The sequence below is a fragment of the Jaculus jaculus genome, chromosome 10 (genome assembly GCF_020740685.1).
Source record: "Jaculus jaculus isolate mJacJac1 chromosome 10, mJacJac1.mat.Y.cur, whole genome shotgun sequence".
Taxonomy (NCBI): domain Eukaryota; kingdom Metazoa; phylum Chordata; class Mammalia; order Rodentia; family Dipodidae; genus Jaculus; species Jaculus jaculus.
Genome location: NC_059111.1, coordinates 115,359,760 through 115,379,534, shown reverse-complemented (window position 1 = coordinate 115,379,534; position 19,775 = coordinate 115,359,760). Strand labels below are relative to the sequence as shown.

The following is a 19,775-nucleotide window of genomic DNA, read 5'->3' as shown; positions in this document are numbered from 1 at the left end:
AATGACCACTCTGAGCCATATAGACTGATAGAGAGGGGGCGGGAGGGAGGGAGGGAGAGAGAGGGCGAGCGAGCAAGCAAGCAAGCACCCTAGCATTCACAGTTCCTGATTTGAGAGGCAGATACACAGGTAACCAGATGTGTTCCTCTCCTACATAGAGATGAAAGCTCTATAGGTGCTCTCTGAAGCCACAGTCACCAAATGAAGGCACATGAGACTGGAAATTCATTTAAACTTCTCTAGACAAGCAAAAAAAAAAAAACAAAAACAAAACAAAAAAAACTTCTCTAGACAAATAATGAGTTAACTGCACTCCAAGTATAACATATATACTATAAATCTGTATCATTTATTTAGTTTTAAAAGAAAGTTTAAAGCTGGGCGTGGTGGCGCACGTCTTTAATCCCAGCATTCCGGGGGCAGAGATAGGAGGATCACTGTGAGTTCGAGGCCACCCTGAGACTATGTAGTGAATTCCAGGGCATCCTGAGCTAGAGTGAGACCCTACCTTGGGGGGGAAAAAAAAAGTTTAGTACAAAGTTTAATGCTACTCAGATCCTTAATGGCCTGGAGCCAGAATACTTTGATGTTTTACTGTACTACTTAAAAAAAACCTATTTTGAGCTGGGTGTGGTGGTACATGCCTTTAGTCCCAGCATTCAGGAGGCTGAGGTAGGATCTCTGTGAGTTCAAGGCCACCTTCAGACTACATAGTAAATTTCAGGTCAGCCTGGGCTAGAGCAAGACTCTATCTTCAAACACCAAACCAAAACAAAACAAAAAAATCCATTCTGTATAGAAATACTGTTAATTTTCCCAGTCCAAATCTTTAGAATCAAACCAATTTAGCCTACAAAAGAATTTTTAGATTTGTACAAGACTGTCCTATTTTATGATATTTATATCAACAAAATTCAACCCCACTTTCTCTGATAATAAAAAAGTGTTTTTTTATATTGCTACTTTTTACATGACGGGAAACTAATGAGAATCGACTGCTGCTTTGAAAATCATCTTCTTTGGAGAAAAACAGTCTATGTTTTACCATTCGTTGCCAGGCCGTACAGAGATAGGGTCTGTAGTGCGCATCAGGCTCACACGGGTGCGTGGAGGGAGAAGGCCCTTCGGGCGGGTTTGAGGCTTTCTGCATCAGGCTTTGCGTTGTTGCGAACAGAACCAAGCGGTACTCGTCCACAAGCTTCCCGAGGAGCTGAGAACATTTCTTCAGAGTGGCCTCCTGCAGGGCCACACTTTCTCCTCCCTTGACGCGGTCTATCCAGTAGAAAGCCGACAGGCTGTCCAGCATCACGAGGCAGAGCGCGGGGTGACTACACAGCACGGCCTCCAGGGAGTGCAGCGTGAGCAGCAGCTGCGAGCTGCCGCTGCAGCGCACCAGGAACAGCCTCGCCAGGCAGAGCTTCACGGCTTCCTCGGAGCTCCGCGACAGCCTGTGCTCCAGAACTGTCACGAGCCGAAGCATGTCAAAGTGGTAATCAGTGTCAATAAACAAGACTTCTATTTCCAGTCCACCCTCCGATTTTGGAAGCACACATCGGGCTGTTAAGTGATACAGCATTTCTGATTTTCCTGTTCCTTCAGGACCATGAAACTCAACAACATCACCTGTGTGAAATGTAAAAGCATCAGTCAAAAAAACCCAACAGCACAATGGTTGCTACAAATGCAGGTCCTGCAGGAAGGGTCAGGGCTCCTGCTGGGATGTGAGTCACAGCCCACACCCGTGTGTCAGTCAGGAAACAAACAAATCAGGAAATCGCTGCTCCATGTCTGAGAAAGGAGCCACTTGTGTTTTTTGGTGGTGCTGGGGATCAAGCTGCAGAGCCTCACGTGTGGCAGGAAAAGATTCTAACACCGAATCACATGCCAGCCAGCGGTGGCTGGTAACGAGCATCAAGAACATATGAAAAGGCGAGTGCAGGCTGGGCACTTGCTATGTGGGCACCTGAGTCCAGATCCCAAGAACTCAGTACATGGTGCACAGCTGAATGCCACAGTGCAAGCCCTGCAGCCCCAGGGTACCTCCTGCAGATGGGAGAGGCCAGAAGCTCAGGCCCACGAGCTCGGTGAATACAGTGGTAAACAAAAGAACCGGCATTCAACAGCATGCAAGGCGAGGACAGACACCCAGTTATCCGCCAGCCTCCACATCTCCACATGTGCCTACGCGTGCACGTGCACGCACGCACACGCACACACACACACACACACACACACACACACATACACAAAGAAGGCTGAAACACTGCAGGGAAACCCTGGCATGGGTCCACACACACTCACACTAAAATGGCGCTCAGACGTCGAGTTGTGGATGCAGGGTCTTTAATGTTAGGTGGATGTGGCAGCCTGAGACAAGGGACACCCAGTGCACGCTGGCTAGATGGACCAGCTGAGTCCGTAGGCCCTGGGTTCAAGTGAGTCTCAGTGATTGAAGAAAACAGTGCATGCTAACCTCTGGCCTCTGCGTGTGCCCACAAATGCAAAAACATTAATATTAAAGAGTTAAGTCAGGCATGGCAATGCACGCCTTTAATCCCAGCACTCGGGAGGCAGAGGTAAGGAGGATCACCGAGTTCAAGGCCAGCCCAGAATTACAGAGTGAGTTCCAGGCCAGCCTGGAGTGAGACCCTACCTTGAAAACACAAGCCAAACTGCACTCATACACTGTTTCCAGTTGGTCACACCACATCCGTGCTCTCCCTTTACTTAGAGTAAATTCCCAACTTGTGGGGAAGGCAATGTCTCTGCCTAAAAACAGTTCCTCAATTGCAGGAGAGCTACTGAGCCATGGTTGATGTTTGCTGAGAATTTCCAAGCTTCTCACACTGCTTCGGCGACTTCTACTTTTGGGTTTTTGCTACTGGGATTTCTGGAGGGAGGGCATGCAGGCCAGTGAGATGTTTGCATGGCATGGGTGAGGCACTGCAGGGAAACGAGAACTTCTTGAAACTACCCAGCTTCCCTCCTTGTGTCTCTTTCCATGATGGCTCTCGTACCTAAGGACAGCACCAACACCTGAAGCAAATCTTGGCTAACTGGTCTGCTGCCAGTGCTTTTTAAACTCCACTTTAGAGATGAAGGCTCTCCTCTTGCCTAGTTGACCACTGTGGATTTATGCTGTGTATCTAACTGGGAACATCATACTTAAAAGTGCAGATGGCTCAGTGGTTAAAGGCACTTGCTTGCAAAGCCTACCAGCTTGGGGTTCAATTCCCTGGTATGTAAAGCCTGATGTACAAAGCGGTACCTGCATCTGGAGTTAATTTACAGTAGCAAGAGGCCCTGGCACGCCCCTAGTCTCTCAAGTGATAAATAACGTGCACTGGAATACACAACTATGCACAAATACTACATTTTATAGGAGAGGACATGGTCTTTTTAACTTTATTTGAAGTTATTTCTCTTATGTCTCTGTGAGTTATTTCAAACCCAATACCTAGGCTGGGAAAATGGCTCAGTGGTTAAGGGCACTTGCTTGCAAAGGCTGCAGGCTGGGTGTGGCCCAGGTCCAAATCCCAGTGTCCACATGAGGCCAGATGCACAAAGCAGCACATGCATGTGGAGTGGGCTTGCAATGGCTGGAGGCCCTGGCACACCTATTTTTTCCCTTCCTCCCTCCCTCTCCCTCTCGCAAATAAATAAAAATCTTATTTTTTTTAAAAAAAGATGGAGCCAGGGGTGGTGGCACACACCTTTCATCCCAGCACTCGGGAGGCAGAGGTAGGAGGATCGCCATGTATTTGAGGCCACCCTGAGACTTCACAGTTAATTCCAGGTCATCCTGCATTAAAGTGAGAGCCTACCTTGAAAACCAAAAAACCAAAAGAACAAACAAACAAAAAAAAAGGAGCTGGATGTGGTGGTGCATGCCTTTAATCCCAGTGCTCAGGAAGCAGAAGTAGAGGTAGGAGAATCGCTGTAAATTTGAGCCTGATCTGGGGCTATGGAGCAAGTTCCAGGTCAGCCTGGGCTAGAGACTACCTGGGGGTCGGGGGGGGGGGGGGGGGAAGCACACGAAAAACAAAAACAAACACAAACAAAAAATAAAAACCACCTAGAACTCCTGTCTAGCCATAGTGCTAAATATGACAACTTAAAGAGAAAAACAAAAAACAAAAAACAAAAAACTCCCTAGTTTGACACTTGAAAAAATTTAACTCACATGGTTTGGTGGGAGTGTTTCATACACAGATGAGGGGAGAAGCCAGGGTTAACAGAGTCAGGAATCTAAAGATCTTCAAGATAAGGAAAAGAAAGAAAAGCCAAAACTGTTGGCATCTTGCCACCAAATATGCAAATACAAGTATGCTGAATTTGCAGACTGTGATCTTCACAGAACTTTGTAAAATGTTTTTGAAATAAGGTTTCACTCTAGCCCAGGATGAGCTCACAGCCATCCTCCTACCTCTGCCTCCTGAGTGCTGGCATTAAAGGCTTGTGTCACCAAGCCCGAAACAGACTTCTAAGACAAAGGCTGTTATTAGAGTTGGAGGGTTTGTGTGCAGTTAAGACGATAAGGAGGGGGCTGACGAGATGGCTCAGTGTTTAAAGGCTCTTGCTTGCAAAGCCTAGTGGCCCAGGCTTGATTCCCCAGTACTCACATAAAGCCAGATGCACAATGTGGTACATATTTCTCATTTGCAGTGTCAAGAAGTCCAGGCACACTCATTCTCTCTCTCTACTTGCAAATATCTTTTAAAGAAGACATGACTGATCTTGATGTGACTCTCACCTATAAATCTAGCACTCTATGCTGAAACAGGAAAATTACCACAAGTTCAAGGCTTGCCTGGACTATATAGGGTTTTCAAGGGCAGCCTGTGCTAGAGTGAGTGCCTGACCTCCCAAAAAGTGTTGCAGGGCTGGGAAGATGGCTCAGCAGTTAAAGGCACTTTCTTGCAAAGCCTGCTGGCTTGGGGTTCAATTCCTAAGCCACTCACGTAAACTGGATGAAGAAAGTGGTACCAGTGCCTGGTGTTCCTCTGTAATAGCAAGAGACCCTCATGGGTATACACACACACACACAAATAAAATTAAAAACGTCTCTTTCAAGTGCTTGCCTTGCAAACAGTTAAGAACTGAATCTCAGCACCGGAGAGGTGGAGACAAGCAGATCCCCAAAATCTGCTGTCTAGTCAGTCCAGCCTAATCGCTGAGCTCCAGGTCAATGAGAGCCTATCTCATGAAGATGTGGATGCAGGTGTGGTGGCACATGCTTTTAATAAATTCACATTTAATCCCAGCACTCAGGGGGGCTGAGGCCAGCCTGGTTTAGAGTAAGATTTTAACTCCTAAGAAAAGGGGTGGGGGTGCTGGGAGATGGCTGGCAGTTAAATTCATCAGTCCTCATATAAAGCCAGATGCACAAAGTGATGCATGTGCTCAGTTCCTTTGCAGAGGCAGGAGGCCCTGGCATGTCCATGCTCTCTGTGTTCACATATAAATAAATGAAAAAAAAATTATTTATTTTTATGTTTTTGAAGTACAGTCTCACTTTACCCAAGGCTGACCTGAGAACATTTTTTTTTTTTTTTTTTTTGGAGGTAGGGTCTCGCTCTAGCCCAGGCTGACCTGGAGTTCACTATGTAGTCTCAAGTTAGCCTTGAACTCACAATGATCCTCCTACCTCATTCTCCCAAGTGCTGGGATTGTAGGCATGCACCACCATGCCTGGCTCTAAATAAAATATTTGTAAAATTTTTATTTATTTGAGAGATGGAGGGAGGGAGGGAGAGAATGGGCATGGCAGGGCCTCCAGCTACTGCAAACAAAGTCCAGACGCATGTACCACCTTGTGCACCTGGCTTACGTGGGTCCTGGGAAATTGAACCTAGGTCCTTTGGCTTTGCAGGCAAACGCCTTAACACCAAACACCTTAACAGCTAAGCCATCTCTCCAGCCCTAAATAAAAAATATTTTTAAAGAAAAATGTGGATGGTGTTCTTGAAGATGACACCCAGGGATGCCCCCTGGGCCTACAAGTACATGTAGCTATCCATCACATATGAACAAACAAAAAAACTCACCACCTTAACCACTGGAATAAATGGTTTTATAACATTAAGAATGTTTTCATGTTTCTTTGACACAGGCAGCAGACTTAACCAATGAGCCATCTTGCCAGCCTGAATTCTCTATATGTTAGATACAAAACAGGTCAGATATATAATTGGTAAAGATTTCCTCTCCTTCTGCAGTCTCTTCACTCACTGAACCATGTCCCTTGCCCTATCTGCTCGTTAATTTCACTCATTTGTCGATTGTTGACCTTATCCAGAAAGTTCTTACTCATCCTGTATCTTGAGAAGTTGTCTTATTTTTCCTATAGCAGCCTCTGTTTTGGGTCTTGCAATCCATTTGGAATTGATTTTTTAAATATTTTATTTATTATTTGAGAGAGAAAGAGGCATCTCTCCAGTTCTGGAGTTGATTTGTGTGCAGTGACAGATAAGGATCAAATTTCATTTCTGTGCACAGGGATACCCAGATTCCCCAGCGCCAAAGATGCTATCTTTTCTCCAAAGAGTATTTTTGGCTTTTTTGTCAAAAATCAGGATTCTGGGCTTGAGAGACTGCTCAGTGGTTAAGGCACTTGCCTGCAAAACCTAATGACCCAGAGTCAGTTCCCCAATTCCCACATAAAACCAGATGCACAAAGTGGCACAGACATCTGGAGTTTGTTTGCAGCGAGCGGCTAGAGGCTCTGGTATGCCCATTCTCTCTGTGTGTCTCTCTTCTCTCTCTCTGCTTGCAAATAAATAAATGAAAATAACTGTAGCCGCATGGAGCGACATCAGGTCTCTGTTCTGCTTTACCCCTGTCAGGCTCTGTAACACGGCTTTAAGTCTGGTGATGACTTATAGCGCCCCCACCCCTGCTTTTTGGCTCAGGATTGTTTTGGCTATCCAAGGTCTTTTGTGCCTCCAACTAAATTTTAGGATTGCTTTTGTCTGTGTGAAAACTGGCATTGGAATTGTGATGGAGTTGGCACTGAATCATTAAATTGCTTCTGATAAGATAGCCATTTTCACTATAATCCTTCTATCCATGTGCATACAAGATCTTCCCATTTTCTAATGTCACATTCAGTCTCCTTCAGTCTCTCTCTCTCTCAGTCTCTCTCATGTGTGTGTAGGGTATTGCTCTAGCACAGGCAGACCTGGAATGTCTGGAATGTCTATGTAGCCTCAGGCTGACCTCATATGCACCGGAAAATGGAACCCAGGCTGTCAGGCTTTGCAAGCAAGCACCTTTCAATTACCAACCCATCACTCCAGTCCAGCTTTTTTTTTTAATAGGTATTTTTTGTTTGTGTGGAGGGGGGAGGGTATACCAGAGTTTTTCACTGCTATGAATGAATGCCCATCTGGCATTACATGGGTGGCCGGGGAATTGAATCCACGTTGGTAGGCTTTTCAAATGTGTCTTTAACCACTGAGCCATCTCTCTAGCCCCTGGATAGTTTTCTTTATGAGGTGACCAAAATGCTCTAAAATCATTTTCACTCTAGCCCACGCTGACCTGGAACTCTCTGTAGTTCCAAGATGACCTTGAACTCACAACACTGTTCACACCTATGCCTCCTGAGTACTGGGATTAAGGGCAGGTGTCAACTACACTCAGCTTCTAAAATCAACTTTTTGATGGCTACACAACTGTTACTCCACTAAAAATAACTGGATTATTCGCGTACATGAACGAATTCATTTCTCTAAAGCCTAAGCACATGACCTTCTCTGTTTCCCACTATAGAAATGCTTATAGAACAAGTGGGTACCTATCTTTCCTGCTGGAGAAATAAGCACAGAACTGGGGAGAATCCAAGGGCTTCCCCGCCACATTGTGTTGAGGGAGAAGCAGCCAGTGCCCTAAAGGAGGCTTCAAAGATTTCTGTCCTGATGTTTTTTTAAATTAATTTATTATTTATTAGAGGCAGAGAGATGACTGGGGGTTGGGGAGAGAGAGAATGGGTACACCAGGGCCTCCAGCCTCTGCAAATAAACTCCAGATGCATGCACCACCTGTGCATCTGGCTTACGTGGGTCCTGGAGAATCGAACCTGGGTCCTTAGGCTTTGCAGGCAAGTGCCTTAACTGCTAAGCCATTTCTCCAGCCCCTGATGTTCCTTTTTAAAAGAAAACTTATTTATTTGTGTATGCACACGTGCTACGGGACATATGTGGGGATAAGAGGAAAAGCTCCAGGTGCCTGTGCTTCACTTTCTGAGGCGGGTCTCTTGCTATTGCTCATGGGTCTGGCCAGTAGGCTTTGGATTCTCTTAGCCCCACCTCCCATTGTCATGGACACAGGAGGATCACATATACATGTACCCCCCCCCTTTTTTTTTAAAGCAGATGCTGGGGAATTGAATCTGGGTCAGTAGATTTTGTAAGCAAGTGCTTTTAACTACTGAGCCATCTCCCCAGTCTTCTCACTTTGGCAATTATTGTTTTGTTTTCTGAGGTAGGGTCTTACTCTAGCCCAGGCTGGCCTCGAACTCACAGCAGTCTTCCTACCTCTGCCTGCTGAGTCTGGAATTAAAGGTGTGCACCACCACACCCAGCTCCCTCATTTTGTAGCTGTACACTTTCATCTGTGTTTCCTCTTGCCAGGAGCATATGAACACCCAATAATACACACAGACCAAAGCTTGTCTCATAAAACTTAATGTGTGACACTTATTCCTATTAGACACTGTTTTTACCATGCACTGGTGAGTCTTCATCAGCAAACAGATTTGGTTCGATTTCTTTCAAGGAACTTCTACCTTCAAGTCGGGCAAGGAGCTTACAAAAGAAAAAGGGAAAACCCATTACTAAAAAATATAAAACCCTAGAAATTTACATTTACATAATTTTCCAAAAATCTGTAAGATTTGGTAACTTTAAGGATTTGGAGGTAGATATAAAAAAGGAAATTTGGAGTAAAATATAAAAAAGGAAATACAGGGTTGGAGACATGGCTCAGCAGTTGGGGGTCTTGTCTGAAAAGCCTAATGACCCGGGTTTGATTCCCCAGTACCCACGTAAAGGCAGATACACAATGAGGCGCATGCATCTGGAGTCCCTTTGCACTGGCTGGAGGCACTGGCACACCCATACTCTTTCTGTGTCTGTCTTTCTCCACTTGCAAATAAAAAATATTTATATAACAAAGGAAACATAATTTATGAGAAATATTACATCCATTTTTAAATTCACTTTTGTCCTGTTTGTCAAGGTAGGGTCAAGTTCCAGGCCAGGCTGACCTAGAATTCACTATGCAGTCTCAGGCTGGCCTCAAACTCATAGTGATCCTCCTACCTCAGTCTTCCCAGTGCTGGGTTTAAAGGTGTGCGCCACCACTCCTGGCTTAATTTATTTTTTATTTATGTAACAAATACTGTCAGAGTAAAATGAGTCTGTACCTCTGAAAGAATTGATAGCAACTTTAGGATATAAGGCCAAATTTCTAACAGTAAAATATTTATCTCGGGCACCCTCCAAGGCTCAGGATCCATTGCGGAAGAGGTGCCAGAAAGAATGTAAGAGCCAAAGGAAGGGTAGGACTGCTTACAATGCAATCTTCCAGACACAATTTGGTCTCGATATGCATGACCTCACAGTGTCTAATACTACCTACACAAGACACTTAATAGGAGGAAAAGATGATGATATCAAAATAAAAGAGACTAATTGAAAGGGGGAAGGGAATAAGATGGAAGGTGGATTTGTGAAGAGGAAAGTGGGGGAGGGGAGAGAATTATCATGGTTTATTGCCTATAATTATGGAAGTTGTCAGTAAAAATGTTTAAGCTGAGTATAGTGGCAAAAGCCAAACAACATATATACCTGGTATATTTTTTTAAATTATTTTTATTTTTCTGCAAGGTAGGGTCCCACTGTAGCCCAAGGTGAACTGGAACTCATTCTGCAGCCCAGGCTGGTCTCAAACTCATGGTGGTCCTCCTACCTCTGCCTCCTGAATACTGGGATTAAAGTTGTGTGCTACCATACCCAGCTGGCATATCTTTTTTTTTTTTTTTTTTTTAGGAATATACTGTTTATTTAAGAATTTTTCTATAAAGCACTTTGGAATCTTAACTGTGTATTTTTGTGAAATTACAACAAAACTATTTGCTATCAAGTAATATCCCATTCTTACCTGTCCCCTTCCAAATACAAACACACAAAAGGATAAATTTGGAAGTTCATCTCAAAATCTACCATATTTCTTTTGGTATTAAAAAAAAAACTACTATTTTTCCCCTTTTAACTATCCTGGAATATCTTTTTTTTCAAATTTTTTTATTAACAACTTCCATGATTATAAAAAAAATCTCATGGTAATACCCTCTCTCCCCCCACTTTCCCCTTTGAAACTCCATTCTCCATCATATCTCCTTCCCCTCTCAGTCTCTCTTATTCTGATGTCGTGATCTTTTCTTCCTCTTATGATGGTCTTGTGTAGGTAGTGTCAGGCACTGTGAGGTCATGGATATCCAGGCCATTTTGTCTCTGGGGGGAGCACACTAGACCTGGCCCTTGAGTTACCTTGCTGAAAATATTCCTGTGATGTCATGAGAAGCATGCTGGGTAGGAAACAGTTAAACCTTGCTCTCAGAGAGGCCTAGCCTCTTCCATGGCTCTTGGCTGGTAATCTGTACACTGTCAGAAGTCCCTCCTGGTTAAGTATCTCTGAGCTTGAGCCACCAGTGTCAGTGACCATATGATGAGGCTCAAGGTAGGGGTCAGCTGTGAGCAGCTGACCATGTCTACAAGGCAGGGCCAGGTGACTCACCAGAGTTAGGTGAGACTGGTTAACATTCTGTCCACTGTCACAGAATGTTGCTAGGCCACCATAAGGGGAAAAGCCTCCTCTACCATGCATTCCCCTATGACCCCAAGGCAATGGGTCTTGCAATCATTACATGAAACCTCTGGAACCATGAACCCAAATAAACCTTTCCTCCTTATAAATTTCCTGTCTTGCTAACTTTGTCACAGCCATTAACGCAAATCAATTACACTTGTTCTTTGGTGGACCAGCACTCAGGGTGCTCAAGCCCCTTACACAACATGGCATCGCATATGAAAACAATCTATAAGCCGGGCGTGGTGGCTCACGCCTTTAATCCCAGCACTCGGGAGGCAGAGGTAGGAGGATCGCCGTGAGTTCGAGGCCACCCTGAGACTACATAGTTAATTCCAGGTCAGCCTGAGCTAGAGTGAGACTCTACCTTGGAAAAAAAAAAAAATCTATAAGCATTTTCTTAAATACTTCATAATACTCAGTACAGTGTAAATACTATGTAAGCAGTTGGTATATTCTGTATTTTAGGAATATATATGCCTATACATGTTCAGTACAGATGAAATTTTTTCTATATACCTCTCTCTCTAATCTATATACATATACTGGTTTTTCCAAGCAGGGTCTCACTGTAGCCCAGGCAGGACCTAACTCAACAGTGATCCTCACAGGCCTTAGGACTGAGGTGTGAGCCACCACACTCAGCTTACAAATACTGTTGATCCGTGGTTGGTGGAAACACGGGGCAGAAAGGCTGGCTGCATTCTCGATCCCCTAAGAGACTTCTAAGGTGGGAGAACACACAGTGCACACGGCCATTTGAGTCCACTCGGCAGCTTCACTAAGACTGTCAACTAGCTGCAACTCAATTCATGCTCAGGCTAAACATATATTGTAATTCTTTTAAGTACAAACAGTAGTCAGTCCCCCGTATGCATGGTTTCAGTTACTTGTGGTCTAATGCCTAAAATAGAAAAACCCCAGAAATTTTCATTTTAAATTGTGTACCATTCAAAGTAGCTTCAAATCTCACCCTGTCCCCCCTAGGATATGAAAGACATGAAGCATTCCTTCTTCTACTGCATCCACTACCTGCTCGTTGCTCACTCAGTGTCCATGCCAGTGAACAGAGCAACTCTTGGATAAGTCACTGTGGTGCTGGTGTTCAGCAAACCCTCATGTGGTGGTCTGATTCAGGTGTCCCCCATAAACTTAGTTGTTCTGAATGCTAGGTTCCCAGCTGATGGAGATTTGGGAGTTAACGCCTCCTGAAGGGAGTGTATTGTTGGGTGCGGGCTTATGGGTGTTATAGCCAGTGACCCCCTTGCCAGTGTTTGGCACACTCTCCTGTTGCGTTGTCCACCTTATGTTGGCCAGAGGATGATGTCCACCCTCTGCTCATGCCATCGTTTTCCCCCTGCCATCGTGGAGTTTCCCTCGAGCCTATAAGCCAACATAAACCTTTTTTTTCCCCCCAGAAGCTGCTCTTGGTTGGGTGATCTATACCAGCAATGTGAACCTGACTGCAACAGTAAAGTGGCAACGAGGATGGGATTGCTGCTGGACACACCTGCGTGGCTTTGGCCTTTTGGAGTGGATTTTCATGAGGAATGTGGGAAGATTTGAAACTTTGGCCTAAGAGATGCCTTGCAGTGCTGCAAGTACAGCTTGATGGACTAATCTGGTCTGAGCTGAAAGACCTGAATGCAGTAAGAACTATGGACTGTGAGGTTTGGCTTATGAGGGTGAGAAAGAGCTTTGCCTGGATTGGGCTAGCAGTTTGTGTGGGAAGCTTGCTGTTATGTCTGGGTCCTGAGAAGTTGTGCAGGGTTGCTTTGTGTAGAAATGAATTAGTGTGAGCAGAGGAGTAGGGCACAGAAAAAAATGAAATCTTTGGGCCTAAAATGCTGCCCGTTCACCAGCAAATTGTTTGAGATATTACAACCATTGAGATTGGGCCAGCTGACCTTCATTGGGAAAACAGAAAGATTATAGACTCTCTTGAAGGGGCCTGAGTGCTCAAGGAGTGTCCTGTTCTTCAAAGTTTGCTTTATTCCCCCCTGGATTAACAAATTGGCACCCTAACTGGTATTATGGAGTATAAATACGTAGGAAAGAGAGGGTCATTGAGTTTGCTGGATGCCTGCATGGAGACCCGTGGGGCCATGAGGATGAACCATGGATTGCAGTGGAGATCCAGTGGAGATGCCGGGACCACGAGATGGCTGCTAAGGAAAGCTGCCAGCCCCAATGAAGTTTTACAGGACTGTGAGTAGCCTAGCTGGAGGGGTGGAATTGGAACTCCAGAGACTTGGAAATTTGTCACTGGATACAGTTGTTGGACTTGAAGCTACAGAGTTTGATGTTTGCCCTGGTTGTTTTAAATCTTGTATTGGCTGAATATTTCTTTGCTATGCCCAATGCCATCTTTTGCAGTGTGAATGTTTATTCTGTGCTATTATGGGTTTGAGGGGATGTTTTGGTATTATGGCTCAGTTAAAAGACCTTGGACTATGGGGATATTTGAACATCACAGGGATTGATAAAAACTATGGGGACTTTTAAAGTTGGACTGAATGCATTGCATTTTACATCATGTATGGTTATCAGTTTATGGGGGTCAGGGGTGGAATGTGATGGTTTGACTCAGGTGTCCCCCATAAACTTAGTTGTTCTGAATGCTAAGTTCCCAGCTGATGGAGATTAGGGAATTAACCGCCTACTGGAGGGAGTGTATTGTTGGGGGCAGGCTTATGGGTGTTATAGCCAGTGTCCCCTTGCCAGTGTTTGGCACACTCTCCTGTTGCTGTGGTCCACCTTATGTTGGCCAGGGGGTGATGTCCACCCTCTGCACATGGCATTGTCTTCCCTGCCATTGTGGAGCTTCCCCTCAAGCCTGTAAGCCAAAATAAACCCTTTTACCCAGAAGCTGCTTTTGGTTGGTGATTTCTACCAGCAATGTGAACCTGACTGCAACACCTCGTTTGACTACCAGTCCAAAGCCCAAAGGTCATGATGCTGGCCATTGAGATCTACTAGAGAGAAACAATCAAGTGCTTCTTTTAAGTGAGACAGTGACCTCTCAACAACAAAATCCATTCAATGAGGCTGCCAAGATCTGTGGTAGAATGAGTGTTCTAGCTGTGAAATTATGAAGGAAAAAGAAGTTTGTGCTAATTTTGCTGTTGTACCTTCAGCTACAGAAATGACAGTGCAGAAATGCTCGGTGATTATGGAGATGGCATTACATGTGCGTAGGTAAGTGAAGGAAAAAACAGTTATCTACAGGCTTCCGTGCTGCCTGCAGTTCAGGCATCCATTGGGTGTCTTAGAACATACCCCATGAACAAGTGATTACTCTATAAAATGTGCTTGATAGTGACATGCCTTTCCCCTATTGCCACAAATAAATACCCTAAGGCCTAGAGTACTGAATGGATGCAAATTCTATGCATCCTTCAAGGCCATTTCTTCCCGTGAAGCTAGGTATCACTACACTTAAGAACACCTTTCCAGATGGAAAGATGCTTAGCAGTTAAGATGTTTGCCTGCAAAGCCTAAGGACCCACATTCAATTCTCCACATAAACCAGATGCAGATAGTGGTGTATGTATCTGCAGTTTGTTTGCAGTGGCAAGAGGCCCTGGCTTGCCCATACTCTCTTCCTCTTCCTCCCTCTTTTTCTCTGCTCATAAATAAATAAATAACTTTTTTGAGGTAGGGTTTCACTCTATCCCAGGCTGAGCTGGAACTCATTCTGTAGTCCCAGGCTGGCCATGAACTCATGGAGATCTTCCTATCTCTACCTCCCAAATGCTAGGATTGAAGACATGTGCCACCATGTCCAGCAAATAAATATATTTTTATTTGAAAGAAAGACAGGGTGGCAGATAGAGAAGAATGGGTGCACCAAGTCCCCCAGCCACTGCAAACAAACTCCAGATGCATGTGCCACCTCGTGCATCTGGCTTATGTGGGTCCTAAGAAATTGAACCTGGGTCTTTGGGCTTTGCAAGCAAGTGTGTGAACCACTAAGATGTCCCTCCAGCCCTTATTTTTTTTATATATATATATAAATAAAAGAAAGGGATCTTGGCTGACCACCAAATCCAAAATACAGTGCTTCATGCATGGCAGAGACTGAACAGTGGGAGGTTAAGCTTAAGACAAACAGAGCAGAACTAACTAGGACTAGAGGAGAAAAGAATATAAATAACTTCACACTATGTAGATTTTCATGTCTGGATGATTTAGGCAAACTTTTAAATACAAGTCCATGCATATTCTATGACGAGCATCAAGGTTCTTAATACCCACTAAGTCAATTTTAGAAGCAATCTGTGTGTTTTAAAAGTAATTTTTAAAAATTTTTTATTTTTATTTACTTATTCATTAGAAACAGAAAGAGGAAGAAAGATGAGGGAGAATGGGCACATCAGGGCCTCTAGCCACTGCAAACAAACTCCAGTTGTATGTGCCACCATATGCACCTGGCTTACATGAGACCTGGAGAATCAAACCTGGGTCCTTAGGCTCCGCAGGCATGTGCCTTAACCACTAAGCCATCTCTCCAACCCACAATCTGTGTATTTTAATGCTTGCAAAGTAGATGATTTCAAACTATTTAGTCATGGAAAGGCTCACACTAGAGCAGGAGAGTGCAAAACTAACCAGAAATGAACAGCATTAAGGCAAATGTATGTAAGATTCACTTGGTTAAAGGCACATACCATACATCTGTTTGCAGATGGACCCAGCAGTAAGGTTTCAAGCTAGTTTAAATAGTATAAACATCTGCCAAAGGAAGCAAGCATCTAAGCCGAGGGGACAAGAGCTGCTTAGTATGCACAGGGCCCCGGGTTCAACCCCTAGCTTCACCTGTTACAGGACAAGCTTACATTGGCTCACAGTCTCGGGGGAAGCTCCACCACAGCGGGAAATGACGGTGGAGCAGAGGCTGGACATCATCACTCCCTGCCACACAGCTGGCAGAAAGCAGTAAGAGTGAGCTGAACGCTGGTAAGGGGCAGCTGGTTGCCACACCCCAAAGCCCCTACCCAGCGACAAACCTGCCCCATAAGGCTCCACCTCCCCCGCAGCTGTCGCCACCTAAGGACCAAGCATTCAGAACACATGAGGTTATGGGGGATATCTGATTCAAAACACAACATATAAAAACCGAAATATTCTCAACCTTGCCCTCTAAAAAATGCCAACTTCCACCTTCAGGTTGACAACAATTCTTAAAAGTTTTACTAATGATATATAGAGAAAATTCCCTTCAGGCAAAATGTGTACAGAACTAGGAAAAGGTAAGAAAGAACAAAAATCCATACAATGCAGCTGCTAAGACCTGTGGTAGAACGGACTTTCTACTGTGAAATTATAAAGGAAGAAGTCTGTACTAATTTTGGAGTTGCGCCTCCACTTACAGCAGTGACAGTGGAAGTGCATGAGTGCTCAGTCATTCTGTATTCTCAGAGCGGCCTTGAACTCACAGCAATCTGCCTACCTCGGCCTCCAAGTGCTAGCATTAAAGATATGCGCCTCAATGCCCAGCTCCAGACCCAGGTTTACTCTTGAATAGAGAATTTACCTAATTACACAGAAAGACAACTGTTATTCCAATACTATGGTTAAACTCTGTTGTTTCTAAGTACATTCCCAGAAGGGCTGCTGCTTTATAATAATTACTTTTAAGTATATTTATTTACTTAAAAGAATGAGAGACAGAGAGAATGAGGCAATCAAAGAGAATCAGAATCAGAATATGGGAGCCAGTAAGCTAGAAAAGGGCTATAAGGGAGGGAGGAGAGGGGAGGACTTAGGGGATGGTACTGTATGTATGTAAGTAGATAAACAGATTACTGGGGGTGGAATAGCCTAAGTGAGGTCAGGGGAAGAGACTGAGTAAAGGAAAGGTGGAAGGAGGGCTAATCAAAATTTAATATTATAAATAAGCCATATGGAAACCTATTTTTTTGGATAATTGCATACCCAGAAGCCATAGTTACTAAAAAAAAAATTTCAGTGCCAGGGATGGGATACCTTCCACTGAGTTGCTGGCCAGGGAGGTCTCTGATATATCCCAAACATTACAGGCCATTGCCAAAGCTCTTGGTTTCCCACCAGAGACAGGCAGTAAGATCCTATTGCTGAAGACTCCACATGCCTGGGCCGCAAGGTCACTGAGAAATCAAGCTGGGGCTTAGCTGAAACCCTCCTCTCTGTAGATCAGCTGACAGAAAGCTGGAAAAAGATACACTGCATACAGCCCTATGAGAGACAGAAGTCATTAGCACTGATAAACAGTGGACACTGCAGGCCTTAAGTTTGTCCAACCAGGCCAAATGACCCAACTGGTGCATAGGAGCATGTCTGTTGTGGGGGAAACCAACCGCTCTTTAATTGGACTGCAGTCTCATTCCACGAGAAGGAATACATACCTGATACTGAAAACCTAGTCAAAAGCCTATGGTGGAGGAGTAACACCTGCTGGTGTCTGGCTAAATGCATATATTGTGCTGTAAGCACTTTTAACATTTATACCTGTATATTAATGCTATGCTCACCTTTTTTTTGGTTTTTTTTTTTTGATTTTTTGAGGTAGGGTCTCACTGTAGCTCAGGCTGACCTGGAATTCACTATGTAGTCTCAGGTTGGCCTTGAACTCATGGCGATCCTCCTACCTCTGCCTCCCGAGTGCTGGGATTAAAGGTGTGTGCCACCACGCCTGGCTCACTTTTGGTTAGAGAAGCTTCTCTTTCTCTTTTCAGATGGCAGTGATAACCAAGTTGACAGGAGCGCTCAGCACTGAAACACCTCCATCACACCTTCCAAGGCTCAGGGTCCATTGTGGAAGAGGTGGTAGAAAGGATGTTAAGAGCCAGGCTGGGGAAATGCTTAGTGGTTAAGGCACTTGCCTGCAAGGCCTAAGGACTCTGGTTTGATTCCCCAGGACCCATGTAAGCCAGACGCACAAGGGGTTGCATACATCTGGAGTTCATTTGCAGTGGCTCTAAGTCCTGGCACACCCATTCTCTTTCTCTCTGCCTCTTCTTCTGTCCCTTTCTCAAATAAATAAAACATTAAAAAAATAATGTAAGAGCCAAAGGAAGGATAGGACTACTTACAATGCAATTTTCCAGACACAAATTTGCCTTGATATCCATGACCTTGCAGTGCCTAGTCTACCTTCACAAAACCCTCATAATAGGAGGAAAAGATGATGACATCAAAATAAGAGAGACTAATTGAGAGGGGGAGATGATATATATGATGGAGAGTGGATTTGTGAGGGGGAAAATAGGGGAGGGAATTATGGTTTATTAACTATGGAAGTTGTCAATAAAAAAGTTAAAGCTGGGTGTGGTGGTACATGCCTTTAATCCCAGATCCTGTGAGTTTGAGGCCACCCTGAGATTACATAGTGAATTCCAGGTCAGCCTGGACTCGAGTGGAACCATTCCTCAAAATAAATAAATATAAAAAATGAAAACAAAAACAAGGGCAGGAAAGATGGTTCAGCAGTTAAGGTACTTGCCTGGAAGCCTAAGGACTCATGCTTGACTCTCCAGGTCCCACCTAAGCCAGATGCACAGTGACCAGAGTACAAGGTCGCACATTGCACACGGGCTCAAGCACCTGGAGTCTATTGCAGTGGCTGGAGGCCCTGGTGCACCAATTCTCTGTCATTAAAAAACAAAAGACAAGCCGGGCGTGGTGGAGCAGGCCTTTAATCCCAGCACTGGGAAGGCAGAGGTAGGAGGATCGCCGTGAGTTCGAGGCCACCCTGAGACAGAGTGAATTCCAGGTCAGCCTGAGCTAGAGTGAGACCTTACCTCAAAAAACCAAACAAAACCACACTTGTAGAAATGTAGCTCAGTGGCAGAGTGCTGGCACACAAGCCAGTTCAGCCATCTGCTACCAGTCCTGGGCCGTGCCCGAGCCTTCCCTCTCAGGTCAGCACGCTTTCTTACCACACACTGTACATTTTCAGGCAACCTTGGTTTCTGATTTCTGGATACAGAACGGCCTCCCGTTCATTTCTACCCCTTGGCGCGTGGTTGGCACACAGGGCATCAAATGGCTGGCGTGGCTCTGGGGCGGAGGCTGGGCACGCGGTCAGGGATGGCAAAGGGTCAGCGCCCTGCCCGAAGCGCCCCTGCCCGCAGACCCGCCAAGCGGCCGCCCTCCCCGCGCCCTCCCGCGGCTCTCACCTCCGTCCCTGACTCGGCCCTGCGGAAGTCACTGCACATCGCCCGGCCGGCTGGGCGCGAGCAAGGCTCGACTTTCCCGCCAAGAACGCCATGGACCACGTGACCCCGGCACCGCCAGTCAGACGCGCCGGACGCCGCCGGGGCGCGCGTGCACACTGCGCCAGCCTGCGCCCTCCGAGCATGCGCAGTATAGGGCCGCGGCGGCTCCTCGTGACGTCACTCTCCCGCGCCTCCCGTCACGTTCTCTGCTGGCTCCTTGGCTTTTTCCTTCCTTCCCGTCCGCTTGGATTCGTTTTACTAAGCGAAATCGGCAACTTATTCTTTTTTTGTTTGTTTGTTTTTCGAGGTGGGTTTCACTCTAGCCCAGGCTGACTTGGAATTCGCTGTGTCGCCTCCCTCCCACCGCTGCCAACGAACTACAGACGCGTGCGCCCCCTTGGGCATCTGCCTTACGTCGGTCCTGGGGAATCGAACCTGGGTCCTTTGGCTCTCCCCAGCCTGAGCACGTCTTTAATCCCAGAATCCGGGAGGCAGAGGTAGGAGGATCATTTTGAGTTTGAGGCCAGCCTGGGATTACAAAGTGATTGCCAGGTCAGACTGGGCGAGAGTGAGACCCTACCTCAAAAAAAGAAAAAAAAATATGGAATTAAAAATATATATACAGAGACTCTTGGTTCCTGTCTGTTTCTTTGTTTTCTCCCAAATGCTGGCCTTACAGGCATGTGCACCGATTTATAGGGTGCG

The 19,775-nt window shown here is 45.4% G+C and overlaps 1 protein-coding gene across 1 annotated transcript; it reads right to left on the bottom strand.

Moving 5' to 3' along the window:
- Positions 1 to 857: 857 nt before the first annotated feature.
- Positions 858 to 19,131, bottom strand: Xrcc2 (X-ray repair cross complementing 2). The gene is made up of 3 exons (XM_045160990.1): positions 19,032 to 19,131; positions 8,726 to 8,807; positions 858 to 1,623 (listed from the first exon to the last, which is right to left on the bottom strand). The coding sequence occupies exons 1-3, from the start codon at positions 19,068 to 19,070 to the stop codon at positions 905 to 907; spliced, it is 840 nt and encodes a 279-aa protein (XP_045016925.1). The 5' UTR covers positions 19,071 to 19,131; the 3' UTR covers positions 858 to 904.
- Between the last annotated feature and the right edge of the window lie 644 nt (positions 19,132 to 19,775).

Excerpts from the sequence above, each read along its gene's own strand:
- Xrcc2 (XM_045160990.1), bottom strand. The coding sequence starts at position 19,070 with ATGTGCAGTGACTTCCGCAGGGCCGAGTCAGGGACGGAG. Across the intron at positions 8,808-19,031 it reads GGGCCGAGTCAGGGACGGAG|CTCCTTGCCCGACTTGAAGG; the intron begins GTGAGAGCCGCG and ends TTCTTTTGTAAG. Across the intron at positions 1,624-8,725 it reads TGAAGACTCACCAGTGCATG|GTGATGTTGTTGAGTTTCAT; the intron begins GTAAAAACAGTG and ends CATTTCACACAG.